We start from the raw sequence: 21,883 nt of genomic DNA on the forward strand, positions 1-21,883 counted from the left end.
ATTCAAAATTTTGAACAATCATTTTCTCTCGAGACAAACAAATACACAAAAAAAAAGGTGATATTGCGATTAACCTGCGCTTGTCATTGGCTGAAAGAGCAAAAGTATTTCAGTATTATTCAATAGATGTTGATGAATAGACCGCTATATTGCCTATTTTTATTCGTGATATTAACAAAAATTATCCTGTTACTGAAAAGCCACTTGACATCTATCCCATGCAAGGCAGAATAACAGAAGAAAATATTTCGCTGGCCAATAAGAAAGTTTTAAAAAAGGTTTAATTTGACTTACAACAGATTAATTTCAATCATTGACAAATACTAACTTGCAAACTTGAAAAATATTTTAAAAATCGCAACAAGTCAGTTGCCATTTGGCATTAAAAACGTTGTTAAATAAAGGCAGAATCGTGATCACCAAAAACTACTAGTTGTACTGTACCTGATAGCTAGCTAGTATATGTGGGCGTGGTATTCATTCGCGAGACTACTATTAATAAATTAAAAGAATCAGTATTTTAAATTAAAATATTTTTACAAACCTCCGGCTTAATTGCTAAAAACCCCCAGTTAACTGCTAAAAACTAACTTTGGTCCTCATCAAAAACGTTGCGGCCACCCTTGATAAAAAGGACACCCTCAACATTGTTGTGGTGAAAGTCAATGCCCCTAAGAACAAGCTTGTTGGTGTTGCTACAGATGGTGCACCAGCAATGGTTGGAAAACATGTCGGGTTTATTGGCTTACTAAAAAGTGGCAAAACCAAACAAACTAATCTCGGGCACTTTAACGACCGTAAACGTAGAAAAGGGGTGCCCATTAAGTTCGAGGATGTGCTATATACAAAGTAGAGCGGAATACACGGAAATATTAACATACATTAAAACGTTTGACTAGAAAAATTTATTCAACAGCCTTTCAATAAATAACTGTAAGCAACTTTTTTTTCAAAAGCGAGAAAATGCTTGCAAGCGTTATATACCAACAACACTACTTTTGCCGAAGCCTCCGACCCTTAACACCAACAATTGGTTGTTACCAAGAGATAATCGATAAAAAAAAAAACACTGCGGTTAAAATACTGAGCTGTTAGACGCTTTACACAAAATCCTTCGAAAAAACACATCAAATCATGCAAAAAGTTAGCTAAAGAATTATAAAAAGTCGATCCATCTTTACATTAGCAAAAGGAAAGAAAAAAAAATGCGAGTTTCATAGGCCAGTGAAGGAAAAAGTACAGTCGATGAGGAGGCAATAAGTCAAAATTTAAATAAGCACTTTCACTGTGTTTTTGTAATAATCAAAGTCTGATGCTTGATTTAAATGTCAATGCGTGAATCGACATGCATCTGTTAAACATGTTACTTCCGTGAAGCGTGAACGAAAGTGGCATGTGCAACACCGACACAACTTATTATACGTTATGAAGTACAGAAAAGACTCGAAGCCCTGAACAATAAATGTATATGGGTATAGACTGCAGCCATCCGTGGTTACTCAAAATGGGTGGAATTGGAAACACTCTTAATAATGAACCTCTTATTTTAAAAAAATAAAAAATCATGAATCTCTTATTTTGCAAAAACAATTTTATATATTATTTGTTTTTACTGCAATATTATTAATTACTACAATTTTATATATTAGTTTCTTTTAACAATCATTTGCTGAAAGTTATCAACAAATTTTTCAGATATTATCACTAAAAAAAAAGTATATTCAGGTATTCATCAAAAAAACATGTGGATTCAGTGTATTATCATTTGAAAAAAAAAAAAAGTGGAAACAGATATAATAACCACAACGAGAAAAAAATGTTGAAAAACTATTTCATAGTTTTTAATTTATTAAAATACAATAAAATTTAATTTACAAATAACTTTATTTAAATGCGCAAACTATTAAAATATCTTTTAGCAAAATCAATTGTCGGAATCAATAATGTGCATAAACATTTTTTGATCTAATAATAAAAAAAATTACATTAAAAAAATTAAAGGAACAAATTGTTGAATTAGTTACAGTAGAGAGATAAAGAAAAAGTAAACTCACATTTTTTCAAAGTTTTGCTCTTTAAGGTTTTTATACTCTTCTAGATATTGTGGAGAACACTAAAAAAAAAACAATAAATAAAAACAAATAACAAGTAAAACGTTTGTTTACTTTGTTATATATTTTTTTGTAAATTAAATTTTAATTACAAAACTTACATAAAGCTTATTCAACTTCATCTTATCTGTTTCACTAAGCGCAAGCCGTTGACCAATGGAGCGTTTTTTACCAAGGACTTCAATGGTGCTTTGTCCATTTTTGGTAAAAAAGCTCTCACCATAATGCATTATTGAGTCGAGATCATAACTAATACACATAAAAACATATTGTAAACAAATAAAATCATCAATTATTTATGTTGAAAAAATTAATTTTAACTTTCAGTTTTTAAAACAGAAAAAAAATGTAGTCAAGAGCACTATCATGGAGGTAATAATTTTAGAAATATTATATCAAAAGTAGTTAATTATGCTCATCAAAGTAGTTAATTATACTCATCAAAGTAGTTAATTATGCTTAGAAATGTTACAAAATAGTTTATTATTCTAGTTATATTACATAAAAAATATTTAACTATAATAGGTATTATAAATGAATATAGTTAATTATAGTTAATTATGATTTTGATATAAATAAATGTGGAATCTTATAAATATATACAAAACATGCATTAATGTTTATATATTAAATTTTAATATATCACAATAAATAAATTAATGGTTATACAATATAAAAATATATAAAATTTGTAACCTAATGTTTATATATTTTTTATCATTGAATGACATACTCAAATCCTAAAGTATCTGCTTGTCCAACATCATACTTCCGAAAGTTATTTTCCAAACCACTTCTTACATTTTCAAACTTTACTCGAATAAAGTCATCTCTATCAAGTCTTGATTGTTCATGATAAAAACCAAGTGCATGTAAGATTTCGTGCATCACTGTACCTGAAAATTTGAATTTATTTTTAAAATCTTAAAAGAAAGATTTCAAGTAATTATAAAAAAAACAAATTTAAAATTTAAAATACCTTTATATTCACAATTAGTACCAATAGAAATAACTTGACTTCCGCCTTGTTTTCCTACATATGAATAACAGCTGAAAGTAAAAAAAATTCTTAACTAAATTATGTAAATAAGCCTGACAAATATTAGTCGCTATATAAAATACATAACACATATAAAGCCGATATCAATGGTTATATTATGTTATAATGATATCAATGACATAAAACAGATATCACTGGTTATACCAAAACTTTTTTTATTTAAAACTGATAACTGTTTTTTAGATTTATAAAGAACTTGTGTTGCTTAGATGGATCTACACAACCCTAATTAAATGTTCTGAATTTTGTTAAATTTTAATACAAAAAAAAAAAAAAATTTTTAATCAAACTTCAAGTCAGAACATTATTTACAATTAGAAATAGAAATAACTCAATCAAATCCAAATAAAACAAACCCATATCCTTGAATAAACTGCAGGTAGGATTCAGTTTGTCCATTAAGATCCACATTATATTGAGAAGACCCATCACTTTTCCTTTTAATAAACTTGATACAGCTAACCGCACTAAGTTCTTTCATTGCTTCATTTATTGCACGCTGCATTCTTCCATCTGCATAAATTGTTTATATTAAAATAAATATGCTGTAATATTTCTGTCATTTTTATTTTAAGCTCACTCATAAAAAAACATTGAAAACATAAATATTGTAATCAACATAAACATGCAGTAGAACATTTACAATGTGTTGTTATAAATATTAATAGAAAAAGATTGGATTATAATGCTCTAAATGCATTATCAAGAAGTTTACCAATAACATAAGGAGTATAAAAACAACAATAATAATTACACAATTATTAATATACAAACATTACAAACCTCCTTTAATTGTTTGTGGTAACTGATAAGCAACCAATAAACCCCATTTTTCATAAGTACGTAAATTTCGTTTATTTGTATCATTTGCTATGATTGCATTTTCGTGATCTGTTCTAATAATATCACCCTCCATTACTGCTACCATTTTTTTATTGTCTTCAGCTAAAAATATATTTTATAAACCATATATGTGTGTGTGTATATATATATATATATATATATATATATATATATATATATATATATATATATATATATATATATATATATGTATATATATACACATATATATGGGAGGTACATAAATTGTTCTTCAAAATTCGGAAGACTCATGTCAAATGGAGAAGACTTGATATATATATATGTATGTATATATATATATATATATATATATATATATATATATATATATATATATACATATATATATATATATATATATATATATATATATATATATATATATATATATATATATATATATATATATATATATATATATATATATATATATATATATATAAGACTCATGTCAAATGGAGAAGACTTGATATATATATATATATATATATATACAGCGGTGGCCAAAAATTAAAGACCACTTTTTTTCAAAATTTATTTTTAACCTTAGTATAATTTTATTTTGGAAAAAGGTATCAAAAAAAGAAAAACATTTTTAGAAAGAATTTTTATTGTATTTTATATTTATTATAAAAGAATTTATAATTTTTTTACAAAATAATGTTAAAAAATTAAAAATCTGACTAGTAAAAAATATAAATGGGAAAAAAAATTGGACAAAATTTTAAGACCAGTTTCAAAAATATTTCAAAAAGCAATAAAAAAATAATTTAGAAACGTGTTGTTCCTCCATTTGTTTTCAAGCACTCTTGTTCTGGCATTGAATTCATTAAAGTTTTGATTACTTCATCAGGCACATTTTTCAAATGATGAGAGATAGAAGATTTCAAATCTTCCAAATTGTAAAGTTGTTCTTTACCAAGCTTGTGATCAAGCCACGACCATAAATTCTCTATTGGATACAAGTCTGGACTATTGGCAGGCCATGGAAGCACTTGAATTTTATTAGAATTGAACCAATCGCTAACAACATGCGCTTTATGACATGGCACATTATCTTGCTGGAAAATAAATCCATCTTGCAACTGCCATAAATCAATGCTAGGAATAAGCGAGTTTTCCAAAATTTTGATGTACCTTTCTTTGTTGAGTCTACCATCGAATAAATGAAAAATGCCAACTCCACAGGCACTCATACAGGTCCAAATGCCTATTGAACCACTGCCTTGTTTTGTTTGTTTCAAAATGCATGATTCATCGAACCGCTCGCTTGGAAGTCTACGCAACATTATGCGACCTTTTCTGTTGTCTACCTCAACGTTCATTTCATCACTAAAGACCACACGGCTCCACTGATCTGTTGACCAATTTTTATGTAGTTTGCACCACTCTTTCCTGGCAAACTTTTGTTTTTTATTTAAGCGTGGTTTTTTTGCAGCAGCACGCCATAAATAATTTCAATTGTGGAGGACCCTTCGCACAGTTCTAGGGCTTGCTTTCAGACCATTTGACAGTGTCCATTTTGTAGACAAGTCTGTAGATGGTGCTTGTCTGTTTTCTTTCATTAATCTCACTAACGAGCGAACAACACAGTCATTTGAACTTTTATTGCGTCCAGTCCTATGACGATCATTAATTGACCGGGTCTCTTTGTATTGTTGAATTATGTTAATAATGCAAGAGTGAGACCTTCCGAGCTTTTTTGCTATTTGTCTAATACTATAGCCTTCTTCTTTTAATACAAGAGCCGCTTATCTGTCTTTTTCCTCGATCTTTGCACACATTTTTGCAGTATTTTTATATCCTTATTGCGATTCAAAAAATAAATGTTTATTTGATATCGAAACTCAGGTTTCGACATTTTATTTTATAGCCATTGTAATAAGCAATTAAGACAGTTAAAAAAAATAATGGATTATTATTTTCAATAAGTGCAAATTAAAGATTTGAAGGTGGTCAATAAATTTTGTCCAATTTATTTAAAGAAGATTTATAAGTACTCATCAGTTTTCTAATAAGTTAAACGCTATTTAATTAGAATTAGATTTAAAAAAATATACCACTTTAATCCGTATGTTTTAATTAACAAGATATTAAAAAAAAAATTTAATATGTCAATTAGAATCCTTTTAATTTTAATTTAAAGATTAAGAAACCAACGAAAAAACGAGTGGTCTTTAATTTTTGGCCACCACTGTATATATATATATATATATATATATATATATATATATATATATATATATATATATATATATATATATATATATATATATATATATATATATATATATATATATATATATATATATATATGTATATACAGTGGTGGATATATATATATATATATATATATATATATATATATATATATATATATATATATATATATATATATATATATATATATACTTTTAATTAAGTTTTAATAAATTAAGGAATGTAGTAATAAATTACAGTAAAAAATGTTCAAAAAAACAGCATGACATCTAAATCCACAGTAAATAACAATAAACAAGAACCTTTCTGCTCTGCTAATGCTTCTTCTTGCTTTTCAATAAAAGTTGCAGCATTTGTTATATCTAAAATAATTATAGAAATCATTTAGAGTTAAACATAATATAAAGAAAAAATAGTAATATTAAGAAATTAGGCCATGAATAATGAAGCAAAAATTTCCTGGTTATTGTGTTAAACTGGTATTAAATTGGGGCAGATGGAGATTTTAGCTGTGGTTAAGGTAACTTACCTAGAAAAAAAAATGCTAATATAAAAACCCTTAATTTAATTGTTTATAAGGGTAAAAAAAAGCTCAAACATCAGATGGTAATCTACCTAGTGGTAGTATCACAATAAAGTTACACAGTCCCATACTGAAAAACAAGTTCATCCAGTAGTAAAAATATGCTTTAAATCTTGTATGCCATATTTAAACAGCATTATAAAGCCTATCCTAAACAACTGTAGAACTTTAATTGTTAAACATTTTTAACAAAAACTGTATTAGGCTATCCTAAACAAAAATGGATATTAGTGATGTACCGATTATTCAGCATCAGAATCCGCTTAATCAGACACTTTTTGCACATTCAGAATCCATATTAGCAACAGTTTTTTTTTTCCTAATTTACCAATTTTCCAACCGATGGCATTTTAATATTTTTATCCCGCATTACGATAATAATTAAATAATAAATAAATTAAACTTTTTGTATTACTTAGAAATTTTTTGGGAAATTTTTTCTCCAAGACGAAATAGGTTGGGAATGGAAACAGAAGGAATGCTTATGTTTTTACATTTTTACAATATTCATAGACACAATTTTAAATACTAAATATTGTTACAACTGCTATTGGGGCTTTTCTTAGAATCCTTAAGTTATTATTTTCTTGGTATTTGATCTTGAAGTCTCTTATTTTATTTTGAGAAAATGTATACATTTCATGTTATAAAGTTTGTTTTTTTTTATTTATTTTTTATAAAGAGTTTAAAATTCTTAGAAAACTGCTTATTTTAATACCATTTTCTTTTTAAAATTGAAATAAAATGTACTTCTCTACAATTGAATTTATTTCTTGAAGTTTTTTTTTATAGATAAAACAATTAAAAAATATATATCATTTTAACTGAGGTTTGTTAATATCTTTTATAATAAAGGTTTGGCTCGAATTTGGGTACAAGTATTTGTTTACCAATTCTAATTTCATGAAAAATTTTACTTGATTTAAAATTGTATGGTTTTATATTTTTAAAAATTTAATTAATTAATTAATTCATAGGTATCAGCATTGGTATCAGCCTTTTCCTATCCATTGGCACCGGTATCAGCATCAGCCACAAATGTGCAATTGGAACATCACTAATGGATATTATGGTCTATAATGACCAATGTATTGTTAATAAAAATGAGTAAGTTTATTAACTAAATAAATAAAAAAGTGCATAGGTGTTTAAATTAAATAAAGGTAAATTTCCTAGCTAAAAAATAGCTAATCTGAAAATAACATATTTTAAATATTAAAAAAAAAATTGTTTTGTAACAAATTAAGGTGTTTTATGATAATCAAATTATAATTATTAAAATTGTCTAAAAGTGACACCTAGTTGCGAAGCGATATATAACAAAAAAAGTTAACACAATAGAAATAAGAAAAAGAAGTTATAGCTAATCAAGGTAATTTTTAGAGGCAAGTCTAATTGCATATTAAAAACACATAAAAAAATTTAAACAGAGAAATGAAAATGGAAAACTAAAAATGAAACCTTGAAAAATTCAATATAAACAGATGAGATAATGAAGATAATAAGAGAGTGGTAATGTGTTGTCAATAAAAATAAGAGTGGTTATGTGTTGTCAATCAGTGATTAAAAAAAAATATATATTATTTAATAAGTCAAATGAATCAGTTATCTTGGATAATGAGAAAATTAAGTTCTCTAAATGTGTCAAGTATTTAGGCATTCAATTTAATGAAAATTTAAAATTTACTGAACATATCATGTATACTGCTAAGAAAATATCTAAAAAGTTGGGTTACCTATCAAGAATAAGTAGAAATCTAACCCAGTGGACTAAAAAAGTAATTTATAATACAATAGTGACTCCTTATTATGAATATTTTGCCTCAATCTTTTTAAATGCAAATGAAGGTGATACTAACATACTTCAGAAGTTGCTGAATAAAGCTATGAGACTGATTCTAAAATGTGATTCCTATTCACATAGTAAAGAAATGTTGGAGAAAATTGAAAGGTTATCATTTAAGCAAAGGTTATCATTCAGTCAAGCAGAAAATCATATATAAGGTTTTGAATTTTGTACATGAGGTAGTAACTAATCTAAATAATAAAATATATTTGAATATGTTTAGAAAGAACAGTGACTTTCTTAAATACAATACCAGAAACACAAATAATTTTCATATGGAAGTGCAAATTAATATAAGTCAGCAGAAACCAATTTTCTGTAATGGATTAAAACTATATAATTCAATACCTGAAGAAACAAAAATTATAAGAAGTAAAAGTTTTAAATCAAGTGTGATAAAATTTGTCAAAAATAAGTGGACAGATTAAGTGTAGACTTATCAAGGATAGTGTCATGATTGGTGAATAAATTGACGTAATTTTCAATTAATAAGAAATAAACAATAGCATTTAATTGCTATCTTAAACATGACAAGAACAACAACAACATCATAACAACAACAACAACAACAACAACAACAACAACAACAACAACAACAACAACAACAACAATAATAAAAATAAGAGTGGTTATGTGTTGCCAATAAAAATAAGTAGTTATGTGCTGTCAAAAGTGAAAAAAAATTATAATTTTGAATATACAGAGTTAAAGTATCATAAATATTTATTGCAGAAAAAAAAACTATTAGAATTTAGCCTTTTAAAGAAATGTTGGTGAGAAAATGTTAAATCAAATGAAGATACATTTTTCAAATTACCATTTCATCAAAATTATAGAATATAACTAAGAATTTCTAAGCTTAAAAACAATCTATTTTATCTCATTTTTAAAATTATCTATATTACATCCATCTAGTGAAAATTTTTATACTAAAGAATATAAAAATATTTTTTTAAAAAATAGTAAAAAATAAAAAAACATTTTTTTATTGCACTATTAAGTAAAATACACCATTAGACATTCTAACACTTAAGATTAAAAGTTGTTTAATATCCAATTTTTTAATGAGATTTAAATAAAACATACCTTTGGGTTCCATAACTTTCATCTTTTCATCGAAATCTTTAATGGCCTCAAGAATATGGACACCATCAGCATTTTCACTAAGCTTTTCATCGATTTCTGTTTTCTGAAATACTTTTTTTTTTAATTTTTCATCAAAACTTTCAGATATTTGTTTTATTTCTTTTTCTTCATTTTCTAGAAAAAGTAAAATAATATTATCATTATGATAATATATTAAGTTTATGAATGCTATGAAAATATCATAGCATTTATAAACTTAGTATATTACTTATATCAACAACAATATATTTATCATGATGAATAATGTGATGTACTAGAGAAAAATTAATCCAAATTATCATAACATAACTAAATGGAAATATAAAAAATATGCAATGACCTCACACTATGTTAAAATAAGCTTTTAAATAAAAAATTAGCCAAGATTTATAATTGATAAACATGAAAAAATTAGTATATATTTATCAATTTAACAAATATGTTTAGGAACAACAATGCCGTTGTTATTTTGATAAATTATTGTTCGATAAATTGATTAATATATAATGATTTTGTCATTATTGCATAATTTTTCATAATTGTCATATTGAAATACTATTTCAAATAGGTCATTGTCAATGGTCTTTTTCAAAATTTAAATAGTAATAAATGAAATAAAAAGTAAATAATATATTTATAATAATCTATTGGAAGTAAATAGTATAGGTTTAATACGTTTTTTAGGTTAACTAACATTTTTTGGGTTTTAGCCTTGAAAGTAAACTTTATATTAACTTTTCAAAAAATATTTCTAATTTACAAATAAGAATATTCTATTACTATATATTGTTAATTAACTGACAAAATAAATTAATTCAAAAATTTTATATACTATTATGCAATTATAATTATATTAAAGTTAGACTAGTTAGATTAGTTATATGAGAAGTCCTACTCCGACTCCAAAGCAGAATTTTTGAAAAACTCTTTGAATTATTTAAAAAATATTACGCGATAATTAAAAATTTTTTTTTTGGCAAAATATATAAAAAATTCTTTCAAGCTTAAATATTTGGTACATGCACTTGCAATACCGAAAAGTTTTACTATTGGAGTAGGGTCGCGATTTTGTTTAACTACTCCGACGCCGACTTCGCTACAAGTATCGCAATTCCGACTCCACGACTCCGACTCAACAGCCCTGCTTAGATCGATTGAAGAAATAATATATAATAGATAAAACAAGTACTACTATTACTCCAGTGTTTGCAGTAATATCATTGATAGATTTGTTGTTATTTAAATAACTTAATCGTAAACGGGTAAGAGTGGCAGAGTAATGTAACATGGTTCTACACTTTAACTAGTTATTCTAAAACTTTGACCAATTTTAGCGTTCAGTTTGTTCCAAATAGAATTTTAAAAAATCAATATTAAATAGTCTTTTGATATGCAAATTGTATTTTGAAAGATATTTACTTTGGTTATAAGTTATCAGTGTTAGGGATTACGGGATAGGATTAACCCTTGGGTAGATAACCCAGTTTATTTTTGAATATATTCGAAATCCAGTGTATTTTCGAAAGTATTTGAATACTTTCGAATTTTGCAAACTCTTAGGGGTTGTCCATAAATAACGTCACGCCTTATGGGGGGAGGGGAAGGTTGGTTTTGTGACGGGTCAAACGAAAGTTGCTACTAAAGAGTTACGATCTTGTAACGAGGAAGGAGAGGGTGCTGGTGTAAAAAAGGTCAAATTTGAGGACGACCCCTTATTTCGAAGTTGATTCATTCACGTCCGCTAATTCGAATTGGCGAACTGGTAAATCTTTTTTTTTTTTTTTTTTTTTTAGGTTATTTAGGTGCTTCCAGAAGTCCTTAAGGTCTTATCACGAAGCACCGTGGGAGAGCATTTAACTAGAAGATCACGCCTCCTTCCTTACCAATGTCGCTTATTGGGCTAGAGCCGGCGTCGAACCTTGGACCTCTGGGTTCTAAGCCAGAACTCTAAACACTGTGCCACGGCTGCTCAGAACTCTAACCACTGCATGGCTACTCTAAATTTGAAAAATAGTTTAAGCTTTTTTATGGTTTGAATTTAAATTATAAGAGTGCGCTGTAAAACTTTCAATAGTGCCGTCACTTAAACTTTTACACACTAATTTGAGTGATGTGAAACCGATAAAGCATATTCCTCAACAAACATTTTCTATTATTTAATTTTTTTATTAGAAAAATAATAAATTTTTGGTGCCACCCCTCTAGACTAACGGGTGAAGGGTGAAACTAAAAAAATTCCTCTCAATCTAAAAAAAATAATAATAAAAAAAAGTCCTATGGAAAAAATTTTTTTTCATTTTATTTGCTTTTTATTCATTTTGGTGTCAACCTTCTGTGTCACGCCGTGATGGTACGGGCAGCACCGCCTAGGGACGCTATTGCAGTCTAACAAATTTTAAAGCTTTACATAGAGACCTGAAACAAAGTAATTGGAAGGTTGCGTCCGACATACAGACTGTTTGTAACTAGGATTGATGTTAAATAATTTGTTGACAAGATTTTAAGAAACAACCTATTCAAAATCTCAAAATAGAAAATATAAAATCTAAAAAATTTAACGAAACAAACCTTGTAACTCTTTTTTAAAAACTTGTCGAATAAAATCATCCATTTCATCAGAGTTTTCATCAACAACTTCTTTTAAAACTTTTTTGGCTAGTGATCTCTGAATATCTTGAAATAAAGATGCATACGCAAATCCCAGAAGAGCAAAAAAAACTACAGTGATGTTCATTTTCAAATTTACTATATGATAAATTTTATAATAAACTTATCGAGAAATTAGCATAAGAAAAAGTGGAAAGTGGATCGACAATTAACGATAATATAAATATAAACTATAAATATAAAGCTATTTTTGACAGCAAAAAATGTGTAAAAATAATTATTGATTAAATTATTTTTAATTATTTTTTAGTATTTGACGTTATACTTTACAAATTACCTGAAAATCTTAATTAACTATTAGCAGCACTACTTGTAACATAAAATAAATAAAAATAAAATAAGTAAAATAAGTGAAAATGACTTGTTATTATATAACTTATTTCGTAATAACATGTCATTTTGTCACTTTTTTGTAAGCTTATTTAAACTTTAGAATACTTTACCATTTCAAATTTGAAATCATAATTAAAAAAAAACGCAACTGTTTAGAAACCGTGCTATGTTCAATTGCTCGTTTAAACTGTGATTTTATCGTGAATAAAGATACGGTTTTATGTAAATTGGCAATAATAGTATTATGCATCAGTTGCATGTTTCATCCATGCTTCAATTTGTTTTAGTCCATTCAAATAAACAAAATATAATTATTTTGTTTAATAACATTGGCATTTATTTTATTGACATTTACTTTTTAATTGAAGTGTATATTCTGTTGTTTTTTTCCTTCTTTTTTTTTTTCTTCTAATTTTGAAAAATTTTGTAATAATTTTGAATTTATATTATGAACTTAAGGGAGCGTAAGACTCATTCATTCACTCAAATTCATTCATTTATTCATTTATATTTTAATCGTATGAAGAATAAAATAGCTGTTAAAATGATGTAAGTTTCATTTATACGCTGACAAGAAATATTTTATCTTACTCGTGAGAAACCGGTCAACGAGAAACAATCAAATCCTGGAATAGGTTGCCATTTGAAAAAAAAAAAGTTAAAAGTATTACCTTATTAAAGCTAAGTTAGACTTAATTGAGTATATTTGACTTTCTCATTTTGTCTGCAATATTTCTAACATAGCGTTATTTTTAACATGGCGTTAAATCTTAACTGTATTTTATTATTGTCACATTAGTTAGTAAATGGTGGTGGTGTATGGTGGTAAATAGTGGGGGATAGCAACCGTAATTAATAAGTTTGTTTTTTTTAGCAACCCAGCCGACACAATTCCATAAAAAGTTACGCATGGTTTTGTTGCGTGTTCGAAACCTCTTTAAACAAAATAAATAACGCGTTTCAAGAATAAGGTTTCAATTCCGTGAAATTAACTAATAATATTTGAGCCCCTAAGATGCATAGTGGTATAAGTCACTCATATCTAGTTTTGAGAAGTCTGACTAATACCACTATGGATGTGAACAAAAACAGCTGTTTAGTGAGGAGCATAACAAAAAATAATTCCAGCATCATTATCGATATCATTAGACTTATACCACTCTGCCATGTAATAGAATAAACAAAATGCTAGCCATTGGTGGCAATAACTCAAAATATTGAAAAAAGTGACTTATACCACTATAAATCTCATGGGCTCATTTACCGAAACACAAGTTAGGATATTAGGTTTTATTAATGGTTTCACCGTTACAAAAACGTACCATAATATGATACTAAATTTTTGTAAAAAATGTGAAACTGAATTTGACTTTAAAACCTCATAAAACACGTGTTAAATTCGAGTAAAACTCCCCGTGAAATCAACTTATTTTTAGTTTATTCCTTTTTGTGTCCAGATGTAAAAAAAAAGAGGATAAAAATTTTAATAAGATAAAAAGATAAAAAAATAATAATTTAACAAATTGGTCTACTATCAGTATTTCAAATGTGTCCTAATATCTTTTGTTGTTGTTATTGTATTTGTTTTTGTTTTTTTAAGTTTGTTTTTTTATTAAGGTGCTCCCAGAAGTTCTTACGGTCTTATCACAGAGCACCGCGGAAGAGCATTTAACAAACAAACAAAACACAATAACGTAGTCAAACAACGATGTAAGAAATGATTTTACATTTTATAGACATCTCTATTTATAGACATTCTATGCATACGTAAAATTTTGTATAAAAATTAACATTTTTTTTATGTATTAGCTAAATATAAAAAATTTGTTTGGAAAAAAAAATTCTTAATAAAAATTGTACAAAGTATATTTACTAAAAATATTTGTTATTGTTGTTTTGTTTTGTTTTAGTCATTTTTTGTGTACCATTCTGACGTGATTAATGAAATGCTTATCCTTATATCTTAATCCGTCATATTACGTAGTTAGAACACGTTCTAGAAGAAAAAGATTAGAATATTGTTAAAAAAAATTTTAATAGGCAATATCTATAACATTGTCGTTATAATTATAAGTAATAATAAGTAATGTAAATTAAAAATCTTTATTAAATACATGGCCTACTTTATTTATACGGCCGGATATTTTGCATTTTGAAGAAAAAAATAAAAGGCCAGTTTTCTCAAAAAGTGTTTTGAAAGAAGCAGCTTTGGAAGTTCAAAAAGATGGTTAACAAATGTTACGTTGTAAATTGTCGTTTAAATTATCATAATTATGGTGAAGTATCTACAGTAGTATTTTCGTTTCCAAAAACTGTAAAGTTAAAAAAAAATTGGATTAAATTTGTAAATAGAAAAGATTGGACACCTACTAATTCTTCCGTTATATGCATCAAACACTTTGAAAAAAAATATTTTAAGAAAGGTTAGGCGAATCAACGTTTTAGATTAATAAAAAAACTAAATCCTATTCCAACTATTTTTGATTGCACAAATTTGGCTGAAGAAGGTTCATCACAATTTATAAAATCTTCTAATACATTAAGAAAATCACCAATTAAAAGAATATTTCAGCCAGATCAATATGAACAGTTTTTATTGAATGATTTAATTAGTAGTTTTGACGATATTACTGAAAGTCTTGCTCCAGATGATTTTTCATTCTTGAAGTATCATGATCATGTAATTTTTTATAAATTGAGTCATAGTATTCCAGAAGTTACAGAGTGCATTTGTGTAAACAATGAGATGCATGTTAAATTATTTCACAAAGGTTGACCTCTGCCATTGCCTCAGTCTGAGGCAATGGCAGAGGTGAACCTTTGTGACTACTGAGGCTCAGTGGTTTCATCAAGGAAGAGATTGTCGTTTATCTTGTAAAAGTATGCTTCATAATTTTCCTACCAACATTAAATCACAAGCCGAACAATTTTCATCTGTATTCACTGAATTACAGCAAATTAAATATATGAAAAAACCTATTTATTCAGCCAATATTATAAAGTATTCACTGATATTACGATATACTTCTATGCAGTCATACCAACTTTTGCGTGAAGTCATACGTGAACTTTTGCCTTTACAATCATTATCACTACTTAAAAAAATAACTAGTGGAAATATTGATGCTCTAAGTTGTGCAAAACGTTTAAAATTATAAGGTAAGATATCTCAAGACATTTGCTTGATTTTTGATGAAATGTACTTGCAAAAATGTGAGGAGTATTTTGCTGGAGAGATGATTGGTAGTGATGAGTCTGGAGAAATGTATAAGGGAATAGTTTGTTTTATGATAGTTGGCCTGAAACAAAATATTCCATATGTGATTAAAACATCTCCTGACAAAACAATCAATGCTGAATAGTTGAAAGAAGAAATTTTTGAATGTCTTTGAATCTTAACTGAATGTGAATTTAATGTTAGAGTTATTTTGTGTGACAACCATTCCTCTAATGTTTCTTGTTTTAAAAAAATTCTTTGTGCATCAAATCAACAAGCCGAAGATTTGTTTTTTATTTACAATCTAAAAAAAAATTACCTTTGTTTTAATGTTTTACATCTTATTAAAAACATCAGAAATAATTTGTTAAATTGCAAAAGATTTTTATTTCCAGATTTTAACTTTAATGGATTTAAAGATCCTGATAATTGTATGTGGAGGAGAAATTAAATGGAGCACCTTCCACAATATTTATGAAAAAGACCTTGCTCTTGATGCTGGCTTGCGTAAAGCACCAAAAATAACAATGAAAGTATCACAAATCCTGGCAATTTTAAACAAAATGTTTCTTAGCACTTGCAATTTTTGATGAAACTACATCTGCAGCGATTCACTAAAATTTTCCTGATCTTAAAATTAGTGCAGATTTTACATTATTTAACAAGTGGTGGGTTTTATAAAATTCTAAATGTCAGTATTCAACATGTAATATTTTAAGTAATGCAGTTGTTTCTGGTGATAAAAAACCTGAATTTCTTAGAGAAATGGCCCATTGGATTAAAGCTTGGCAATCACAAAAGATACCAAACTGTGAGAAGTTTACTTTAAGTGTTCAGACAGCTGCAGCACTAATAAGAACACTTAATAGTCATGCCTTATTGATTGAGGACTTACTTAATGATGAATATTACTTTGTTTTAACTGCGAGATTTCAAAGTGACCCATTAGAAAGGAGATTTGGACAACAGAGACAAATGAGCGGTGGGAGATTTTTGGTGGGTTTAAAAGATGTCACTATTTCTGAAAAAATATTAAAAATCAAAAGTATAGTTAAAGAAAGTATTAACTTTGATGATAGTTTGAAAATGCCTCTTGAGTCAGAAAATAATTTAACAGATTTGAAAAACTTTCTTCTTGATATTAATAAAGCTCAGTGTACTCAAGAAATCATGACACTTGCACCAGAAAGTAGGGAAGTAGGTGCTCATATTGCTGGATATATAGCAAAGAAACTTAAAAAAACGTTTTGGTACATGTTGTAAAGAATTTTTATGTTGTGTCAATATTGATGAAAGCAATCCTGATCATACTTATTTAACAATTATTTCTAGGGGTGGTCTCACTATTCCTTCACCATCACTTTTGGATTATGCTTGCACATCCTTTGCTATGATTGACTACTCTTATAACAAAATAAAAAAATTTAATTTACATGCAAGACAAGCTTTAGAATATTTTTTAAACCGCTTTTATGACTCTATTCAGACTATTTCTTGTCCCATGCATGAGAAAACTGGGATAAAACTTGCTGGAAGAATTGTTATCAACATTTTTTGAAACATTACGATTTTAAAAACTGGCCTTCTATTTTTTTCTTCAAAATGCAAAATATCCGGCCGTATAAATAAGGTAGGCCATGTTAAATAATAATAAGATTATAATTGAATTTTTATTTTTATTGCATTACTATATTTCTGAAAACCATAGCAACTTTATAAGTTTTAAAAATTGAACAACAAAGACACCATATGTGTTGCGTCGCGACACACTCAGTGGCCCGTGGACAAAGCTCATCCTTTTAATAATTTTTCTGCAATTTTTGTAATCCTGTAATAAACTCGGTGACAGGGGCGATCCTATGAATGGGGGTGATGGTAAGATACCCTCCAAAGAAGGGTATCTTCTTAAGATTTTCAAGGTATAGTCGGTTTTTTGAGGAAAGTAAAAGGTTAGTTAGGCATTTCTCATTTTTCAGTCAAGTGATTTTTAGTTTTGAGAACTTTTTTTTTTAGAAAACCGTTGGCACTTTTAAAGGATTTGCCCCCTTATTTTATTCCTATATACATTTATTCTTGCTCGATTGCCCTTAATCCAGACCTTGCCTACCGAAAATTCGTTATTTTATTTAAAATTGTTATAAAAACAAAATTATAAATTACAAAACTAGTTAATGAATTTTAGTAAATTAACTCATCAGCTAATGAAGGACAACTTTTAAACGTTTTTTCTTTTTTTTTCAAAAAAAAGTTCTTTGAATGCAATAAAAGAAAGACAAAACAAATAAAAAAACTAAATACAAAAAAATAATATAAATACCCAGGAAAAAAAGTTCTATAGAATTTCTATAAACTTTTGAAACATATTGCCCATAAAAATTCTATAGAATTTCTAAAGAATTACTACAGAACTTCTGTTAATTTCTATAGAAGTTCCTAAAGAACTTTTTTTTCTACTTTTTTTCCTATAGAAAAAAAGTTTTATAGCAACTTCTATAAAAATCAATAGACATTCTATAAAAATTCTGTAGAAATTCTATAAAATTTCTATAGGCCATTTGTTTCAAAAGTTTATAAAAGTTCTATAGAACTTTTTTCCTGGGTAATGATGAAATTTTATTTGGCACGAGCTAGCAATGTACTTCGGATCTCTTGTTTCTGAGCCAGAATTCTAACCACTGCGACGTTTCTAAATATACTTTTTATGGCAATTATATGGCAAGCAATACATTTAACTTCTCTCCTTAACAATTTTAGTTGATTGATAACTTGTAATTATGAAAACAAAATCAATTTATGAAAAATTTTTGTTAAAATCTTTTATACTGAAATGCTGAGCGTAATGAAACAGCTTTTAAGGAAACTTTATACAATAAAAAGCAACCTTAGTATTCAAAATCTTGGTGGGCACTTGAATTAAGTTCCAATAAAGAAGTTTTTTTTGACTCAAGTTAAAAAACTACATCTAAATAAAAGAAAGCTAAAAATATTTCAAACTATTTCAGACAGAATTAACAAACGGCGTAATAAATACTTTTATCTCCTCTTTTCTTCCACAGCGGTTGTCAGCTGCTTTCCAAAATCTCCTTGGTAACAAAAGCTATTCTGGCTAAACCTGTGAAATCAAATAAATCTCAAAACTTTTTTTTGGCACATTTAAAATGTGTGACTTTAACACAATGGCTTACACATTTTTTATCACTATGTTGAAAAAACTTCAACTAATATTTCGCCAGCATATTATTAATTTTCTCTTTCCAATTGTAAGTTATCATCACTACCATGTGATATGCCTGCGCTCATCATTGGTAACAATCATATAAAAAGAGTCATGCATAGAAATCTTTTAGGTGTTAAAATAGATAAAAAATCTCTAATGGAAATACCACATTTTGAACTTATGAAATAAAATTGCGAAATGTATTGGAATTCTTTTATAAATTGAAAAGCATTTAATTCGACATTTAACTCAACTTACTCTTTGATTCACTGTCACATTAGTTATTTGATGTTACATTAGTTATTTGATGTCACATTAGCTATTTGATGACACATTAGTTATTTGATGTCGCATTAGTTATGGCAAAATTGTCTGGGGAAGTAAAAGTAAGTTAAAACCTCTAGATTGTCAGGGGTAGCATGTAGTCAAATAACTAATTGAAGTATCCAGAAGTTTCCAGAAGTTTCCAGAAGCATGCAAAAGCTTCCAGAAGTTTCCAAAAGAAGCATCTGGAAGCATCCAGTAGCATCCAGAAATATCCAGAAACATTCAGAAGCATCCAGACGTATCCAGAAGCTTCCAGAAGCATCGAAAAGAAGCATCTAGAATCTTCCAGAACAGGTTCACACAGGTTCATTTTACTATATAAGAGACATGTAAATCAACATGTAATTCAGTCAGTATATGGAAGTCAATCAGTCAGTATTATCAAGACAGTTTATCGAAGTGAGTTTTATCAAAGTGTTTTATCGAAGAACATCAATACAAGAAGTGAAATACAACAAGTGTTTCATTACGTCAATACAGTCCACATCCAACCAAGACGTTGTGTTCCACAGAGCATTATTGCATCATCACAAGGTAAATGTAACTCAGTAAGCCTTGAGAAGCGTGATTATTTATTTTTATTATTTTTATAACTTCAAGCGCAAAAATGGCTCCCGACAGTCTTGGATTGGAACTAAGAAAGAAAATTATTGGCGATTACGTAAGTGGAATGTCACAAAAAAGTATTTGTGATAAATATCGCGTGAAAAAATGGATCGTATCAAGACTATGTTCCAAATATCGTTCTACGGGGAAGTTGGCAGCAGATAACATAGGTGGAAGCCCGCGTTCCACCACTTCTAGAGAGGATTCTATGATTGTCAGATCCTTCAAGAAGGATCCCTGGATATCATCAGTCGAGATACAAAAGCAATTAGAGCTGCTTCAATCGGACCGAACAATCAGACGACGTTTTGTTGAAGCCGGATTTTCTCGACGCCCTGCAAAGAATTCGCTGATTTCACTAAAAAACCAGAAGAAAAGACTCCTGTTTGCTACATCTCATATTGACTGGAATGTACAGAAATGGCGAACTGTCCTGCTCAGTGATGAATCGAAGTTCAACATCATTGGAAGCGATGGCATTTGCCGTGTTCGTCGACTGGCCGGAAAACGCCTCGATTTACGTTACTGCCATAAAACCGTGAAGCATGGTGGAGGCAATGTAATGGTCTGGGGATGTTTTTCTGCTAACAGCTAACGGTCTAGGTCCAATACATCGAAACGATGGAATAATGGACCGTTTCATGTATAAAAATATCCTGAAAGATGTTGTGTTACCTCACGCTGAATGGAATATGCCAATAAAATGGGTTTTTCAGAAAGACAACGATCCGAAACACACTGCAAAAATAGTCAAGCAATGGTTTCAAGACAACCACCTATCGGTGATGGATTGGCCGCCTCAATCTCCGGATCTCAACCCTATCGAGAACCTGTGGGAGATCGTCAACCGCAGAATTAATCGTGAAGGTGTTCGTAATAAGGATCAACTGTTTAAACAAATCCAAAAGGCCTGGGCAGCAAGTCCACAAAGTTTCATTGATCACCTGATCAAATCTATGCCTCGAAGATGCGAGGCTGTGATCGACAACAAAGGATTCGCCACGAAATATTGATAGCGAAATACAGCTTGGTCAACATTTTGTCGAGTTGCACTTGTTTTGTCCAGAAGGAAATCAACTTTTTTTAATACTTTTGATTAATTTATTAATTTTCGTGTACAAATAATGAAGTTTGTGATGAATAAAACTTGAAGAACTTTGTCTCTAAACAGTTACATAGTTATTTCTCTAAATTAAAAAAATGCAGCACTTTTATATAAAGAAACTAAATTAGCATTATTTGGTTGCACTCGTTTTGTCCGATACTATATGTAATACTATATATATATATATATATATATATATATATATATATATATATATATATATATATATATATATATATATATATATATATATATATATATATATATATATATATATATATATATATATATATATATATATATATATATATATATATATATATATACGTATATATAATTGCACTTAAAGTTAAATAACTCCGCTTGTTTTTTGAATTTCAAATGAATGCTTTAAAATAAATAAAATGGAACATAAACTGAATCGAACCATATCAAGCAACAAGTATTTTTATGATGAAAATATTGTTAATTTTTAATTTTAAAAAGCGAAGTTTTCGTTCGGAATAAGAAACACATGTTCCTAATTCTGAACGTACATATCAAATCCCCAAAAAATAGCATTCAATTTAAAATTGTAAATAATTTATACTCGTGTAGACCTC

The 21,883-nt window shown here is 27.9% G+C and overlaps 1 protein-coding gene across 1 annotated transcript; it reads right to left on the bottom strand.

The window, feature by feature from the left end:
- Positions 1 to 1,814: 1,814 nt before the first annotated feature.
- Positions 1,815 to 12,566, bottom strand: LOC105848647 (zinc metalloproteinase nas-4). Its single transcript, XM_065818321.1, has 10 exons — positions 12,378 to 12,566; positions 9,771 to 9,944; positions 6,558 to 6,617; positions 3,955 to 4,116; positions 3,528 to 3,684; positions 3,091 to 3,161; positions 2,845 to 3,007; positions 2,213 to 2,360; positions 2,055 to 2,113; positions 1,815 to 1,965 (listed from the first exon to the last, which is right to left on the bottom strand). The coding sequence occupies exons 1-10, from the start codon at positions 12,541 to 12,543 to the stop codon at positions 1,938 to 1,940; spliced, it is 1,188 nt and encodes a 395-aa protein (XP_065674393.1). The 5' UTR covers positions 12,544 to 12,566; the 3' UTR covers positions 1,815 to 1,937.
- Positions 12,567 to 21,883: the final 9,317 nt, after the last annotated feature.

This window comes from Hydra vulgaris, chromosome 14, assembly GCF_038396675.1.
Source record: "Hydra vulgaris chromosome 14, alternate assembly HydraT2T_AEP".
NCBI lineage: Eukaryota > Metazoa > Cnidaria > Hydrozoa > Anthoathecata > Hydridae > Hydra > Hydra vulgaris.

Excerpts from the sequence above, each read along its gene's own strand:
- LOC105848647 (XM_065818321.1), bottom strand. The coding sequence starts at position 12,543 with ATGAACATCACTGTAGTTTTTTTTGCTCTTCTGGGATTTGCGTATGCA. Across the intron at positions 6,618-9,770 it reads GAAAGTTATGGAACCCAAAG|ATATAACAAATGCTGCAACT; the intron begins GTATGTTTTATT and ends TAATTATTTTAG. Across the intron at positions 2,361-2,844 it reads GCAGATACTTTAGGATTTGA|TTATGATCTCGACTCAATAA; the intron begins GTATGTCATTCA and ends TATGTGTATTAG.